This window comes from Pantherophis guttatus, chromosome 4 (genome assembly GCF_059756535.1).
Source record: "Pantherophis guttatus breed Tessera chromosome 4, ASM5975653v1, whole genome shotgun sequence".
Taxonomy (NCBI): Eukaryota; Metazoa; Chordata; class Lepidosauria; order Squamata; family Colubridae; genus Pantherophis; species Pantherophis guttatus.
In genome coordinates, this window is record NC_142066.1 from 25,306,580 (window position 1) to 25,323,247 (window position 16,668).

Below are 16,668 nucleotides of genomic sequence, written 5' to 3' on the forward strand. Positions count from 1 at the left end.
TTAGTATCTCCCTTGATCTTGATTGTTTCCCTCTATTAATGCAATTTGGGATTGCTTTGGCTTTTTTGGCTGCCACCGCACACTGTTGGCTCATATTTAATTGGTTATCCACTAAGATCCCTCTCACAGTTATTGCTATTAAGCCTGGTTTCACCCAGTCTATATGTGTACTTTTGGTTTTTCTTGTCTAAGTGTAAGACTTTACTTTTCTCTACACTTAGGCTTGTCTGAGTAGAGTTCTTACACTGTTTTTCTTGTGGGAGGTTCAGTTATTACTTTGATAATTAGGTTTGTTTATTTCAAAAGTAATAGTAATATTACTTTATTAAAGTAATATTTATTACCAAGGTAATAACCCAACCTCCCATGAGGTGCCGCAGCCCACCCCGCAAAGGCTGTTCTCAGGAAATCCCAGCCTGGACCCAGGATACCAGCATGCAGGCCTTCCTCTCATGCTGCAGGACAAGCCAAGCAAGAAGCGCTCTCTCCCTGGACACCCTGGGTTGCAAGATGTGGAGTGAGTCCAGGCCTTTTCTGCAAGGCAGCTTCAGCCTGGAAGAGGACCTGGGCCAGGTCAATATTATCAACCAACAAATGCTCTGTCTTACACATTGGCAAAAAAAAATAAATCAGAACATCAAATACAAACTAGGTGGATATGACCTCGTAGATGACCTTCATTCTGTCAAGGACCTTGGAGTACTCATCTCTAATGATCTAAGTGCCAGAGCTCACTTTAACAGCATTGCCAAAAAGGCATTAAGAGTTGTTAACCTAATCATGTGAAGCTTCTTCTCCGGTAATATTGTACTGCAAACTAGGGCATACAAAATCTTTGCTAGACCAATTCTCGAATACAGCTCATCTGCCTGGAACTCGCACTGTATATAGGACATTTATACAATTGAGCAAGTCCAGAGGTATTTCACGAGAAGAGTCCTCCACGCCTCTGCTCACAGTAGAATACCTTATGCGACCAGGCTTGAAATTTTGGGATTAGATAATTTAGAACTGCGCTGCCTTTGGTCTGACCTAAGCATAGTACAAAAAATTATCTGCTACAATGTCCTACCTGTCAATGACTACTTCAGCTTCAATCACAATAATACATGAGCACACAATAGATACAAACTCAAGGTAAACCGCTCCAAACTCGATTGCAGAAAATACGATTTCACTAACAGAGTGGTCAATGCCTGGAATGCACTACCTGACTCTGTGGTTACTTCTCCAAACCCCCATAACTTTAACCTTAGACTGTCTACTGTTGATCTCACCCCATTCCTAAGAGGTCTGTAAGGGGCATGAATAAGAGCACTAACATGCCTACCCTCCCTGTCCTACTGTCCCCATTTATTCGTATCCTTATCCTGTATTCATAATCATGTTTATATCTGTAATCTTATATGTGTTTGACAAATAAAAATAAATAAAATACTAGTTTATCAAGGGCCCCCAGATCTCGGTAGGTGTCTTTCTCTTTCTGTGTTCCAGGAAGGGCAGAATCAGAGTTGCCTTTAACCTGAAAAAATATCCCCACAGGTTCCAGTGTATTGTCTGTCCGTCCCTCATGGAAAATGAGTTGAGGTGGAATTGCCCAATTTGGGTCTGAGCCTTGTGCCAAAGCCAATGAAGAACAGCAGACACGAGGTGCAGGTTTTGTTTCCTTTTATTGAAGGGCTCCAAGACATGGTTTTTGGTCCTGGTCAGAAAATGCCTAGGAACCCCGAACAATAGAATTAGGAAATCTTTATACAATTTTACTAAAGCAGAAGGCGGGATAAGGCAGGATATATAAGAACTATCATATAATAAACATTTTAGTAATGATCTAACAATTGTTCTATTGGTTTCTAGCTGTCTCTATTCCTAAGCCTTGGCTAATGAATGCTCCAGGAGTTATCTAATACACATTCTGTTTGCTCCAGGCCATCCCTATTCCTAACTTCTAGCTGTGGTATGCAGGATATCTAACTTTTGGTACTTTTATCAATCCTTTTAATCACCCAGAGTTAAATACAAGCTTGACACATGCATATTCTCTGCGAATAAGCATTCTTTGTTCTTGCCAGTCAGGCTCCACAATTACTGGCTTCCCGATTTTCTTTCAGGTGTATGCCATAGCCTTGCTCTGTTTTAGCAGATAGCCCATCAGTAGCTCCGTGACCTAGCTTCGGACCTCTGAACCAATGAAAGATCTTCCCAACAGCTTCATGCAGATGTTAAATAAGAGGGATGAGAGCCTCAGTCCCAAAGCACTTTGCAAATCAAGGACTTTAAGCTTTACCTGGTTGGAACCCATTACATTATAATACCATCCTAACAACCCCACGCCTTGAAACTGAGCCAGAATGACCATAAATGATCAATGTCATGGAGAGCTGCTGAAGTGTCAAGGAGAGCCAGGTTAGTGGTATCATCTCCATTCTCGATCTGCTACAAGTGATCGACAAGAACAATCAATGCTGTGTCAGTGCTAAAATCAGCCTATAATATCTGTATGGAATCAGCAATTTTCTTTTAGCACAACCCAAGAAGCTTTACCGTGCATTTGTAAAGATGGTGAGGTCCTCAGGAGATCAATTTCAGTACTGAACATATCCAAGGAAGATGTAAGTGTAGCTGTTTTATTCAGGCTGGATTGATGAATCATACTTTGCTTTATTCTAGGAGAAACATAGTAAAACACTAAAGGAAAGCAGAATATTTTTTTGTTTCTAGACATTAGAATCCATATATAGATCCCCAAATAGTCTGTGCTTGTGATTTTGAAGTAAAAGTTGCTTAAAAATGTAAAACATCTCAAGAAGGATATATGAACTTTCATATTCATAAAACAAGGGAGTCCAAAGAAATGAAAAGCTGGTCAAAATATATGGATTTATCAGTTTGATCTATGATTGATCAGTTGCCCATGGAATAGAATGAGGTAAGTTTAAACAATAATTTTCTCCCCAGAAGAGGATACCCCCAAGGTAGGATCTAATATTCGGTTGCCAGTCTTTCTGTATCATTCTATCTCTTACAGTAGTAGATGATCTCCTACTATTTCTTCCACGCAGCAAGCTGGTTAGGTTTTGAATGTATCTGAGGATCTCAGTTTCTTATCCCAGTATGGATCAAAATGGATGCATGGGGAGAGACATGTTAAAGTATGGTCTGTTGGAGTTTCATAGAGCTATTTTTTATGAGTCCTGAAATGTGTGATATTTCTCTTGGATGACTCCTCAGATTCTTTCTTGGAGGTCAGTTGAAGAGAAGGTGAGCTCATTCTTGGCACATCAGGAACTAGGTTAATGACTGAACACTGGCCAAAAGAGAGGGTTTTGGCTGGGGACAGCTTGCAGGGGTAGATGGTGAATGAAAAGGAGGAGGAGGAGCTGCCTTTTGTGGTGGATCTGAGAGCATGCAGTGCAGAGAAAAGATAAGAGCAACAGAGATCTGCCACATTATTTGAGAGAATACCCCGCCCATCTTGATGGGCTGCACTGGAAAGATATTTATCACAGCAGGCAGAGGGAGGCATTGCTAGGAACAACATGTTTGGTTTTAGGATTTTGGAGACTCTGAACTTCTCTTGCCAAGTGAGCTCTTGTGGGTGTATTTCAGTTTGGCCTGGTAGATTTAAGTTTGTTTGGCGGACTTATTTGTTGGAGCTGCTTCCCATTGTTTTATGGACTATTGACGATTGCCTTGTGGACTAACCTTGGCTTGCTTGTGGCTGGATTTATTTGGGATAGTTCCGAGGCTGGGTGAAGGGAATTGCTGGGGAACATTAATAAACTCTCTAAACTACACTTACGTGTATTTGTGTGAATGAGTGGGGCAGCACAAAATCATTTAATTTCCCATCTTCCTTGTTGCTTCTAGGTCATTGATGAGATATGGATTTATGGCCTTCAGTGCATTGTACAGTTGATCTTTGCACAGGTGGTTCCAGCCAGGAACTAACTTATAAAGCTCTCGCATTTTCGCCTGATTAGTTTCCTGTGAGCAGATTTTTTGGTATTGTTCTTCATTTAGGATGGAACCGTGCAATTTATCCAACACCTGTTCCACTGTTGCAGTTCGCTGGATCAGCTGCTCCCTGAACTGGTCAATGAAATGCTGTTGAGGAGAACTAGATGGCTGATTCCCTGTTAAAAAATGACAAGAAAAGAAGAACTCTGTATATGCTCATAGGATAGTCCTAGACAAGCTGCAAACTCCTTCCTTTTGCCTCAAGGCTAGCATTCATCCTAAGCAGCTTTCAGATGTGTGCGATCATCCACTCCCAGAATCCTCGGTGAAGGCCATTCTGACTGTGGCATTTGGGACGTTGAAGTCCACACATCTGGAAATTGCATAGGTTGAGAAATACTGCTCTAGGCTTTGGGAATAGGGAGAGCAAGTTAATGGTTTCTAACAGCATTTTAGGTTCTTCCCAAATCCCAGAATTGCGAGAAGACATTCTAACACTTTAAGAAGCATAAAACAAACATCTTCAGTACGTGTACCAACTCAGAAGTTTTTAGAGGAAGTAGTAAATAGAAGTCACTGGGAGGAGAAACAGGATGTGAAAACAGTTTCCTAGTGCATGCTGGCTGATTGCTTGAGTTTGACTTCCTGCCTGTGGAAACATATCTGAATTGCTCTGCCTTGATCAGTTTACATTATATGGAAAATGGCTTGGGAAAAAAACCCAGATATTCCTACCTAAGATGCCAGCTCTTGTCCCCTACTGTAACTGACAATTACAGGAATAAATCTTTTTTTTTCCCTGAAAGGGAGAGAAACTTCTCATTTTTAAATATTATACATGAAACTGCTTAAAGTTTCTAGGAAATCAAATTGCATTTCACATTACTGTTGTATCAGTTATTTATCAATGAGTGATAGCAAGCACAGCGAATATGTATGTAATTTTTCATTGAGACTATTATGTTCAAGTAATGTATAGATTGTACGTGAGTAAGACGTGAGTACGTCTTTCTGACAATTGAACTACAAGCTTCAGAAAAGGAAAACAATGTTTTAAAAATGCTTTAAAATCCCAAATGCCACATCCAGAGCGGCCATCACTAAGGATTCTGGGAGCTCTTTCTGAGGCAATTTTGTTCACAAATTTTACAGGCACGTTTTTCAGAAGGAGAATAGATTAAAATTTTTAAAAAGCCAGCTAAAGTTCCATAGTTAATAAATAGAAAGGAAATGATGTAATAAGTGAAAATAAAAAGGTGAGACTTTACAAGGTTAAAAAAAAAAGAATTTGTTTTTCAAATGTGTTAAGAAATGATTGGATAATACTAAATAAGTTAATGACAAATATCTGTATTGTGTAAGCACTGCAGAAGATAGCAAGGGCCGTAAACATCCAAGGAAGAATATTATAAAATATGTGAGAATAAGAAAGGGAGCCCATGAAACATTAAGAAAAGTAAGCAGAAGCCATGATGGTTTTTTAAATCTATTAAAGCTATAGCATTTTTAGCTATTTTAGGAAGAAGATGCACACCTTGCTATGTGTTTCTTTTATACACGATTTTTTGAACACCTATCATTTTAATGTTTTCTATAGAAATAGAAGGAAGACAGCAGGACAAAAAAAAAACAACAACCTTAGGCGCCAAAGGAAAAGTACGCCTGATAGATTAGTAGTTGTTTCATTTTTGAATACGTTTTGCCAGAAAAAGTTTTCAAAGGGTGATTTCTGAAGACTTGGCTCTTCGGTTTGCAACAAGAATGGCCACGGGGCAAGATCCTGCAAATTACTCCTCTGCTACCAATCCGGAACAGTTGCCCGCCTTGTCGATCTGGATCAAGCGAGGCGCTTCGATCGCCCCCAAATTCACCCTTCCCCGATCCCCCCGTCATTACCAATTCCAGAGAGAGCCACCAGTTTTTCGGCTTGAGGCTTGCATTGGCACCTCCTCAGCACCGCGGCTGTCACCTCCACGGCGTAATCGATGTAATAGGCGAACAGGAGATCGCTCAGATCCAGAGCGTCCGCCTTCTGCAATCCTCCTCGGGGGATATTGTCGTAGCCGTCTTTAACCGGGAATTCGTGGAGGTTCGCTTTGAACTTTCGAAGCTCATCCTCCGTCAGATCCTTCAGCGTCTCCTCCAGGCATTGACGGATGGGTTTGGGCATATTCGCGCCTCTCCGGGATCAGCACCAAACCACGAGTCGTTCGGAGGGTGGGTGGGAATTACAGCAGGGAGAAAGTCGTTTCGTTTTCGCTTCGTTCAGCCAATCTTCCTTGAAGCGACCTCCGGAAAAGGGAGGATCCACCGCTGCCCTGGAAATGCAAATTTATCCGCCTCTTTCAACGTCCCAAAGGTACTTTTTTTCAGGAAACAACTGTACTTTCTTCTTTTGAAGACGTTTCGCTTCTCATCCAAGAAGCTTCTTCAGCTCTGACAGGATAGTGGGGAATGGAGGGATTTATATTCCTTGCAGACAGCTGGTCATTTGCATCCTTTTAGAGCAGGAGTCACCAACCTTTTGGACCTCAGGGACCACTAACTTCGTAATTTTAAATCCCGCAGACCACTAATACGAATTTTAAAAAAAGATAAATAGTATTTAGTGCAATATAAAAAACGTAAATAATTTTTCTGCGGACCACCAAAATTTTCTCGTGGACCACCAATGGTCCACAGACCACTGGTTGGTGACCACTGTTTTAGAGGATCCTTGAAGCACTTGGAGCTTTATCTGTGTCCTCAGGGTCACCTGAGTAGCTCTCCTGGTTCCAGTAATTTGCAATTTTTTTCCCTCTGGAAATCCATTCCTACTACCACACCATTCAAGGGCTGTTCATCCCAAATTGTATAGCTAAAAGGGGATGATTCCCAATTTGGGATGAGCATCCTTTGAATCGTGTGGAAGTAGGAAAGGATTTCCAGAGGGAAAAAATTGTAGACTACAGGAACCAGGAGAGGCTCAGGGTTCCTGTAGTCTACAATTTTTTTTCCTCTGGAAATCCTTTCCTACTTCCACACGATTCAAAGGATGCTCATCCCAAATTGGGAATCATCCCCTTTTAGCTATACAATTTGGGATGAACAGCCCTTGAATGGTGTGGTAGTAGGAATGGATTTCCAGAGGGAAAAAAATTGCAAATTACTGGAACCAGGAGAGCTACTCAGGTGACCCTGAGGACACAGATAAAGCTCCAAGTGCTTCAAGGACCGAATAGAATAGAATAGAATAGAATAGAATAGAATAGAATAGAATAGAATAGAATAGAATAGAATAGAATAGAATTTTTTATTGGCCAAGTGTGATTGGACACACAAGGAATTTGTCTTGGTGCATACGCTCTCCGTGTACATAAAAGAAAAGATACATTCATCAAGAATCATAAGGTACAACACTTAGTGATAGTCATAGGGTACAAATAAACAATCAGGAAACAATATCAATATAAATCGTAAGGATACAAGCAACAAAATTACAATCATACAGTCATAAGTGGAAGGAGATGGGTGGTGGGAACAATGAGAAGATTAATAGTAGTGCAGACTTAGTAAATAGTTTGACAGTGTTGAGGGAATTATTTGTTTAGCAGAGGGATGGCATTTGGGGAAAAACTGTTCTTGTGTCTAGTTGTTCTGGTGTGCAGTGCTCTGTAGTGTCGTTTTGAGGGTAGGAGTTGAAACAGTTTATGTCCAGGATGTGAGGGGTCTGTAGGTATTTTCACAGCCCTCTTTTTCACTCGTGCAATATACAGGCCCTCAATGGAAGGCAGGTTGGTAGCCATTGTTTTTTCTGCAGTCCTCTAAAAATTGCTTAACGCATTGTAAGCTGCCCTGAGTCTCTGGAGAAGGGCGGCATATAAATCAAAATTTTTTTTTTAAAAAAAAGGAATATAAAACCTTCCATTCCTCAATATTCCTCAATTCCTCAGCCCCTCGTTACTCCCATATAACACCCCTCCTGCATGAGCTGCACTGGTTACCAGTGGTTCTCCGGGTCTGCTTCAAGGTGCTAGTTCTCACCTATAAGGCCCTACATGACTTAGGTCTGGGATATTTGCAGGACCTTCTCCTGCCTGCCTCCCACCGTCCTGTTCGCTTGCATAGGGCCGCTCTCCTCAGGGTTCCGACGGCGAGCCAATGTCGTCTTGCTGTGCCCAGGGGTAGGGCGTTCTCTGTGGGTGCTCCCACCCTCTGGAATGAATTGCCTACCGAGCTCCGGACGGCTCCTGATCTCCGCTCCTTCCGTCAGGACCTGAAGACTTGGCTGTTCAAACAAATAGGCTGACTCTGATTCCGGGTTTTATTATTTACTATTAATTAGTTATTTGGTTTAAAATGAGATTTTATTGTACTTGTTTCTTAACTGTGTTCGCCGCCCTGAGTCCTTCGGGAGAATGGCGGCATATAAATACATGAAATAAATAAATAAATAAATAAATAAATAAATATCCTATCAGAACCGAAGAAGCCTCTTGGATGAGAAGGGAAACGTCTTCAAAAGAAAAAACAAGACATTCCAGTTGCCTCCTGAAAAAGCACCTTTGGGACAACCATGACCTGGATAACTGAGAATCTCTACAGATTTTTAGCCTTTCAATGTTTACTGACAAAAGAATTGTACCGGCCATAACTGAGCCCTATTCCACCCAAAAGAGCTTAAGACAGTGTGTGTGCATTGACGTTTGTCCCCTATAGATACAGGTAGTCCTTGACTTACAACAGTTCATTTAGTGACCATTCGAAGTTACAACGGCAATGGAAAAAAGTAACCTTTGGCCAGTGTTCATGCTTACAACTGTTGTAGCCCCGTGGTCACGTGTTCAAAATTCAGAGGCTTGGCAACTGACTCATCTTTATGACAGTGGATTGTCGTAGGGTCACTTTTGTGAGACTTTCTGATGAGCAAAGTCAATGGGGAAGTGGGCTAATTTTACAACTTTTGATTACAAGTGATGGTGAGTCCCTTAACCACTGTAGCAAAAGTTGTAGAATGGGGCAAATCTCACTGCCTGCCCCCAGAAGATCATAACGATCATAATTGAATCTGGCAATTAAGGTAGTAAGTCAGATGGTGGTAGAGTAAGTCACCACATGACCAATTTTACAACTTTTTTTTGGTGGTAGTTGTTAAGTGGAGTGAGTTTTACTGGAAACCTGCATTTCCTACCACATCATCATCATGATTTTATCCATTGTCTCTTCCTCATGTTTCCAACCAATATAGTCCTGAGCTTTTTTTTTGCCAATTGGGTCAGAGGTGGGTTTCAGCAGGTTCTGACCAATTCTGGAGAACCTGTAGCCGAAATTTTGAGAAGTTCAGAGAACTGGTAATAAAAATTCTGACTGGCCCCACCCCCATCTATTCTCTGCCTCCCGAGTCCCAGGAGGGGGACTAATCGGGAGGAAATGGGGATTTTGCAGTAACCTTCTCCTGGATTGGGGAGGGAATGGAGATTTTACAGTATCCTTCCCTTGGAGTACAGAGGGAATGGGGATTTTACAGTATCCTTCTCCTGCCATGCCCACCAAGCCATGCCACGCCCACCAAGCCACATCCACAGAACAGGTAGTAAAAAAATTTGAAACCCACCACTGAATTGGACTGGAACTTCTATTTTTAACCGATGCTGTTCTTAAATGAATTTGTTGTGGCCCGTCAGTGGCCTGTGCAGCTAGTGGCTGATTCTGACAGCAAGGAGGCTGGTGTGGTGCTGCGCCAGCAGCCTGTGCAGCTGGCACTCGAGTCAGACAATGAGGAGGCTGGAGAAGATGTGGTGCCAGAGGTGGGGATTCAGCCAGGGCCTTCAGAACCTCCAGAAGCTCCCTTAAGTGAAGAGGACGAAGAGGAGGAGCCTCTTCTCAATGCACGGGCGTGCAGAGCTGCCAAAAGGCAGGAATGGCTCCTCAGGAGGGTCTCCTCGAGAGTAAGGCTTGGGGCTAATTGGCCACTCAGCCTATTTAAGGAGGAACGCCAACTGAAGCAATTTGCAGGGAGCAACTTAGTTCACATACCTTCATGTCTTGTCTTGCTTATCTTATCAGCTTCCTGCAAATTGCTTCTGGGCATTCTGCCAACCATAGTAAGCTTTCAGTTATTGTTTGAATTCTTGGCGGCTGTTAATGCAATTAATTAACAGCCGTTGTTGTAAAAGATTGGTTTATTCAGTAAACTAAGGTTTGAACGGACTTTGTGTGTGCTGCGTTCTTTGGGGTCCGTAGCTGGGGCAGAACAGTTGCTAACATAACAGTGGCAGTGATTCACTTAACAACTGTGGCAAGAAAAGTCGCAAAATGAGGCAAAGCTCACTTAACAAATGTTTTACTTAGCAACATAAATGTTGGCCTCAATTGTGGTCGTAAGTTGAGGACTACATATATGTACTGGTCTACTACATCTAATTCTTCTCCATATATATATATATCTATATGTGTGTGTATGTCTTCTTAAGTTTTCGCGGGTGTGCATATGCAAAAAATTAAAATCTCGGGTGTTTTCCTGCGTCATTGTAAATAAGTTGGTTAAAATGTTTAAAATTCTGGTTAAAATCCCAGCTTAAATTTTTTTTTAAATTTTAAGCTGGGATTTTAACCAGAATTTTAAACATTTTAACCAACTTATTTACCATGACGCGGGAAAACATCCGAGATTTTAATTTTCTTTCTTTCTTTCTTTCTTTCTTTCTTTCTTTCTTTCTTTCTTTCTTTCTTTCTTTCTTTCTTTCTTTCTTTCTTTCTTTCATGAATTTATTAAACATAACCTGGTTCTTTTTCAGGTTTGTGCAAAACCAACATAAATTGCAGTAAATGCAGGCCAGTTGCCAAGCAACTGAAACGCAGTCACATCACCACAAGGGAGTTGTGTTGTCAGAACTTGAAACACGAGTCAAGTCGTAACTTTGAACAGCTACTAAGTGACTAGTTATAAATCAAGGACTTCCTTTATTACTACCATTTGTTCTATCAAAATAAACATTTACACAATAAATCCCAGACAAGGTTAAGTTTTCATTTGTTGCTGCTTCCGTGAAAACACAGCCAGGTCAATTAACTGATTCCTTTAAATATCTGCATTGTACTTTGCTTAGAACTTTTTTTTTGTCTGGTATTGCTAATCTTGCTTCAGCTTTCATTTATATATGTGTATAAATTTTTTATACTAGTGTTAAATATTAATCTCTCCTTTTTTGTAAATAATGCCAGAACAGACAGATGATTATTATGTAATTTTCCTACTAAAAAGAACTTTCAGATCATTTATCAGTCACCAAATTTTGTTATCTATCCCCAAGAATGCAACAGATTTTGCATCTTGAAGATTGTCTTCCCTATCAGTTATACATTTCTTTGTCTTGCTGGCCTTTGGCTATAGTCACATTTTGATTATATGCCAACTTACTCCATCATATCATTTATCCTTGAGCGTGTTTCCAAACTGTATTTCTAATAAGAATTTGATAGAGTAGAGGAGGTAGTGAAAGAACCAATGATTGCATGGGCTAATATAGGACATAATATAGATTTAGAGGATTGGGAAAGAATTTAGAACAAAAATTACACTATAACAAAATCTGCTGCTTAGAAGGAAAATCAGTACAAAATGCTCTACCATTGGCACCTAGCCCCAGCAAGGCTGGCTAAAATGTACTCGAACCTAAGTCCAAAATGTTGGAAATGTAATCATCGTCAAGGTACCTTCTTTCATGTTTGGTGGCTATGCCCTGAAGCAAAAAAGTACTGGACTAAGATACAAGGATGACTACAAGAGCTAACAAAATGTCAAATAGAATTAAACCTGGAAACATTTCTCCTGGAAATACTTAAAACAAAATTTGATAGAAAAATAAGATGTTAGATTCTACATATAACAACAGCGGCAAGAATTGTGTTTGCGCAATACTGGAAGGAACACAGTACACCACCAGAGGAATTGATCATTCAGAAGATATATGAATGTGCCGAAATGGATAAATTGACTCTAGAATTAAAAGAAAAAGATGATTCGGAATATTATGCGGTTTGGGAAAAATGGTATACCTGGATAGATAATAGAAATAAAAATTGGAAATATACATAAGGCTATTGAGGATTAGATACTGAATGTATATATTGTATGGAATGTTGATCCAAAGTATGTGAAAATGACATGGTCTGTTGATTATGTATTAGAGTTGTGTAAAGGAAAATTGTAATAAAAATTATTCCAAACCGTAAATCAAACCAGAATATGTACTAACAAAATCATTTCACAATGCACACAAGTTCCTTTACCTGCAATCTTGTTTTAATCTCATTCTGTTTTTTGAAATTACAAAGCAGCACATGATTAGAAGATACTTTATTCTGCAACGATACAATTGTGTGTGAATTGGGATTTTGGACAAGATTGTCTGATAAAAAGGCAAGGATGAGAATGTGAAGGCAGAGATCAGGATCAAAGAAAGCCCGCCCACTACTCTAGAGATTTACAGCCATTTGGTTGTGCTCTCCTCTATTTGTGACAAGCTGGACTGATTTTTTCATTCCTTCCTGACATATATAAAAATTGGTAACTTTAGGAATTGGTATTTCAGTTTGCTTTTTTCTAACCTTTCTTTCTTCCGCCTCTTTTAGAATTGTTCTGGGATTATCTTGATTTTAAAAATATTAGGTATTTTGTATATGGAATGGAATGAAATAGAGAAGAGAGGAGAGGAGAAGAGGAGAGGAGAAGAGGGGAGGAGAGGAGAGAGGAAGGAAGGGAAGGGAAAAGAAGGGAAGGGAAGGGAAGGAAAGGGGAGACGAGACGAGACAAGACGAGAGGAGAGGAGAAGAAAAAAGAGAGGAATTCTTTATTGGCCAAGTATGATTGGACACATGAAGAATTTGTCTCCGGTGCATAAGCTCTCAATCAGACAAGAAGTCATAGGTCATAAATCATAGTTACATATGATAACTCAAACTCATACCATATCAGGAATAACACGGATTACTGTTTCTATTGTTTGTAAGCTGTTTAGAGTCGCTGTGAGTGAGTAGGTGGCTATATGTAAAGCACCGTCAAGAGGTATATATAAGTTGTCAGGTTACGATGTCGTCTCAAATAAATTGCATTTCCAAACAAAAAGTCTTTGATGAAATCTTTCATTTATTGAGTACAATCTGTCCCCGACTCCATCGTAGCCGACACTGAACCTCCGACCCCAAACCCTTCCCTTTCCATTCCCCAATTCTCAGCATTTCATTGGCCATCTTCCAAGTCATTCTCCCCCATCTCTACTACTTCAACTCACAGGAATGTCCCCCCTCCCATCCCATCTCCTAGGTGATATTATCTACAGAGAAAATAAGTAGTGAAAAGTCAAGCGCCTTCTTCTTCTCTTTATGCCAGCACTGGAGTGCTGACATAAGTCTAAGCTCTATTGCTATTGTTACATAAATTTTCTAAATAAAAAATAATGGACTACCTTTGGGGATACCAGTAAAAGGAATGTTTAGATAACTATTTCATGAGCTTTTATCAGCCCCACCAGGTGGCCACACCAAATCAATCCCCACAAAGGCTAAAACTACTTTGAGATTGACTATAATAACAAAATCTTGCAAGTCTGATTATGCTATACTGTACCTCCTCCTCCTCCTTCGACTCAAAAATGCTTTTTCCAAAATGTGTGAAGGAGCAAAAAATTATAGGTCTAGAATATAGACGTGGTTGGAGGAAATGTTACACAAATCTATAGAATTAAAACCAGAGGTTTTTTTATTGGGTATTCTCCCAGAAAGATATAGTAAAGATGTGTATTTAATTATACATATAATAACAGTAGTAAGAATTGTATTTGCGCAAGATTGGAAGACAGAAAAAATCCTGTCAGAAGGTGAAGTAATAAAAAAGATTTTAGACTGTGCGGAAATGAATAGATTAATTTTAAGAATAAAAGATAAAGAGGAATCGGTGTATTTCAAGACATGGGGAAGATTTTATGTATGATTAGAAAAGAAATATAAATAAAAGATGATAAATGATTTAGATAATAGAAAGTTAAATGAGGGAGAGGAGAAAAAAGAAATAGAAACCCAGATGACATCAGAGTAAATGGAAAAGGGGGATGGGAGGGGGGAAAAGAAAGAAGACTATAAGGATAAATGTACAATTATGAAGACTACAGCGATAGATTGAGTAAAATTGAAAAAAAAGTGAAAAGAAAGTATATATTATTAGAATACGGGAATTGCTCGGATACCAAACAAGGAAAATATTCCACAACAAAGGAGAAAGAAAGGAGAGAGGAGTAGAGGATAAGAAGAGGAGAGGGAGAGAGAGGAATGGAAGAAAGGGGAAAGGAGAGGAAGAAAAGGCAGGGGACAGGAATAGGAGAGAGGGTGAGAAAGGGAGAAAAGAGGGGAGGAGTGGGGGAAAGGAAGGGGATTTAGGAAGAGGAAGGAGAGAAAGTAGGAGAGGAGAGGAGGGAGGGAAGGGAAAGAAAAAGGAGGAGGTTTGTTGTGAAACGAGGGAAAAGAAAGGGTAGAAGAGCAACCCCGAATGTAATTAAAATGCCTTATTTTTATACTTTCTTTAAGAAAAATATGTATATGTATGACTAGGGGTGAAATGCTCCCGGTTCGGACCGGATCGCCCGATCCGGTAGTGATAGTGGCGGGTGGTTCGGAGAACCGGTAACAAAAATCCCTGTGCCCCCCCAATGCCCAGCTGAGCCACGCAATCATCAGAAGCTGTTTTTTTTAACTTTTAAAAGCATTTTTTCTACAACCTCTTCGGCCAAAAAAATACTTTTAAAAGTAAAAAAAAAAAAAAAAAAAAGCCTCTGATGATTGCGCAGCTCAGCTGGGATGGTCAGAGGCTTTTAAAAGCATTTTTTCTACAACCTCTGCGGTTCAGTTGCCTGATCGTCAGAGGCTTCTAAAAGCATCTTTTCTGCAACCTCTTCGGTCAAAGACGTTGTAGAGAAAAAAAATGCCTTTAAAAGCCTCTAACGATCCCAGCTGAGTTGCTTGATCGTCAGAGGCTTCTAAAAGCATTTTTTTGCAACCTCTTAAGGTTGTAGAAAAAATGCTTTTAAAAGTAAAAAAAAAAAAAAGTTGGCCACACCCACCCAGTCATATTACCCCCACCACCACCAAGCCACGCCGACAGAACCAGTAGTTACAAATTTTAGATTTCACCCTTGTGTATGACCAACTATATATAAGAGAATGTACATTTATATTCTGTACATAAGAAATAAAAATGGAAAACTTTTTTCAAAAAAAAAATAATGGACTACCTTTGGGGCTACCAGTAAAAGGAATGTTTAGATAACTATTTCATGAGCTTTTGTCAGCCCCATCAGGTAGCTAAATCAATCCCCACAAAGGCTAAAACTACTTTGAGATTGACTATAACAACAAAATCTTGCAAGTCTGATTATGCTATACTGTACCTCCTCCTTCGACTCAAAGATGCTTTTTCCAAAAGGCCAATGGCCTGTCTTGTTCCCCACCCTCTCCTTTGAAAAGGAGACTTACACTGGCAAGCATGACAAGTGACCAGGGATTTGGGGGGGGGGGGAGAGAATTACAGTCCATAATATCTAGACAACACTTCTTGTTGTTGTTGTTTTTGCATAAATGTTTAAATCTATTTGGATAAAAAGCAGTTTCATTTGGAATGCAATCAAAAATTATGTCTATGCAAGAGGACTGTGAATGTGAAGAAGCGATCAATCTACCGGTATTTTCCAAAGCACTAGAAGGCAAGACAAGAAACAATAGATGGAAATTAATCAAGGAGAGAACCAATCTAGAATTAAGCAGAAATTTCCTGACAGTCAGAACAATGAACCAGTGGAACAACTTGCCTTCAGAAGTTGTGGGCGCCTCACAGGGGTGAAATGCTTCCAGTTCGGACCGGATCACCTGATCCGGTAGCGATGGAGGCGGGTGGTTCAGAGAACCGGTAGCAAAAATCCCTGCCCCCCCACCATGCCCAGCTGAGCTGCGCAGTCATCAGAGGCCTTTTAAATTATTTTTAAAAGCATTTTTTCTACAACCTCTTCAGCCGAAAAAATGCTTTTTAAAAGTAAAAAAAAAAAAAAAAAAAAAAAAGCCTCTGATCGCGCGGCTCTGATGGAATTGTCAGAGGCTTTTAAAAACATTTTTTCTACAACCTCTTCAGCCGAAGAGATTTTTAAGAAGAGATTGGACAGCCATTTGCCTGAAATGGTATAGGACAGTGATGGCTAACCTTTTTGCCATCGCGTGCCAGGAGAGGGGGGGTGGGGGGGAGGGTCGCGTATGCACGTGCCCACGCGCATGCAACCCCACCCACCCCCGCTCCTGGCACATGATGGCCTGGTAGGCCCATTTTTCTTTCTTACCTGATTCCAGATCCTTTCTATGCATCTGGGAAGGTCGAAAACAGCCTTTCCCACTCCCTTGGAGGCCCTACGGAGGCTGAAAGGGCCCATTTCCCAACTCTCGGTGGGACAGGAAGTGATTTTTGCTGTCCCCAGCCTCCAGAACCTCTCTAGGAGTCTGTAGGAGCCTCTCTAGGAGTCTCTAGAGGCTGGGGACAGGAAAAATGTCACTTCCTGTTCCACCGGGAGTTGGGAAATGGGCCCTTTCAGCCTCCATAGGGCCTCCGAGGGAGTGGGAAAGGCTGTTTTCGCCCTTCCCAGATCCATAGAAAGGATCTGGAGACAGGTAAGAAAGAAAAACGGGCCTTCCACA

General features: G+C 40.6%; 1 protein-coding gene across 1 annotated transcript; it reads right to left on the bottom strand.

The window, feature by feature from the left end:
• Window positions 1-1,653: 1,653 nt before the first annotated feature.
• Window positions 1,654-6,253, bottom strand: LOC117666820 (apoptosis-associated speck-like protein containing a CARD). Its single transcript, XM_034419801.3, has 2 exons — window positions 5,857-6,253; window positions 1,654-4,136 (listed from the first exon to the last, which is right to left on the bottom strand). The coding sequence occupies exons 1-2, from the start codon at window positions 6,128-6,130 to the stop codon at window positions 3,841-3,843; spliced, it is 570 nt and encodes a 189-aa protein (XP_034275692.2). The 5' UTR covers window positions 6,131-6,253; the 3' UTR covers window positions 1,654-3,840.
• Window positions 6,254-16,668: the final 10,415 nt, after the last annotated feature.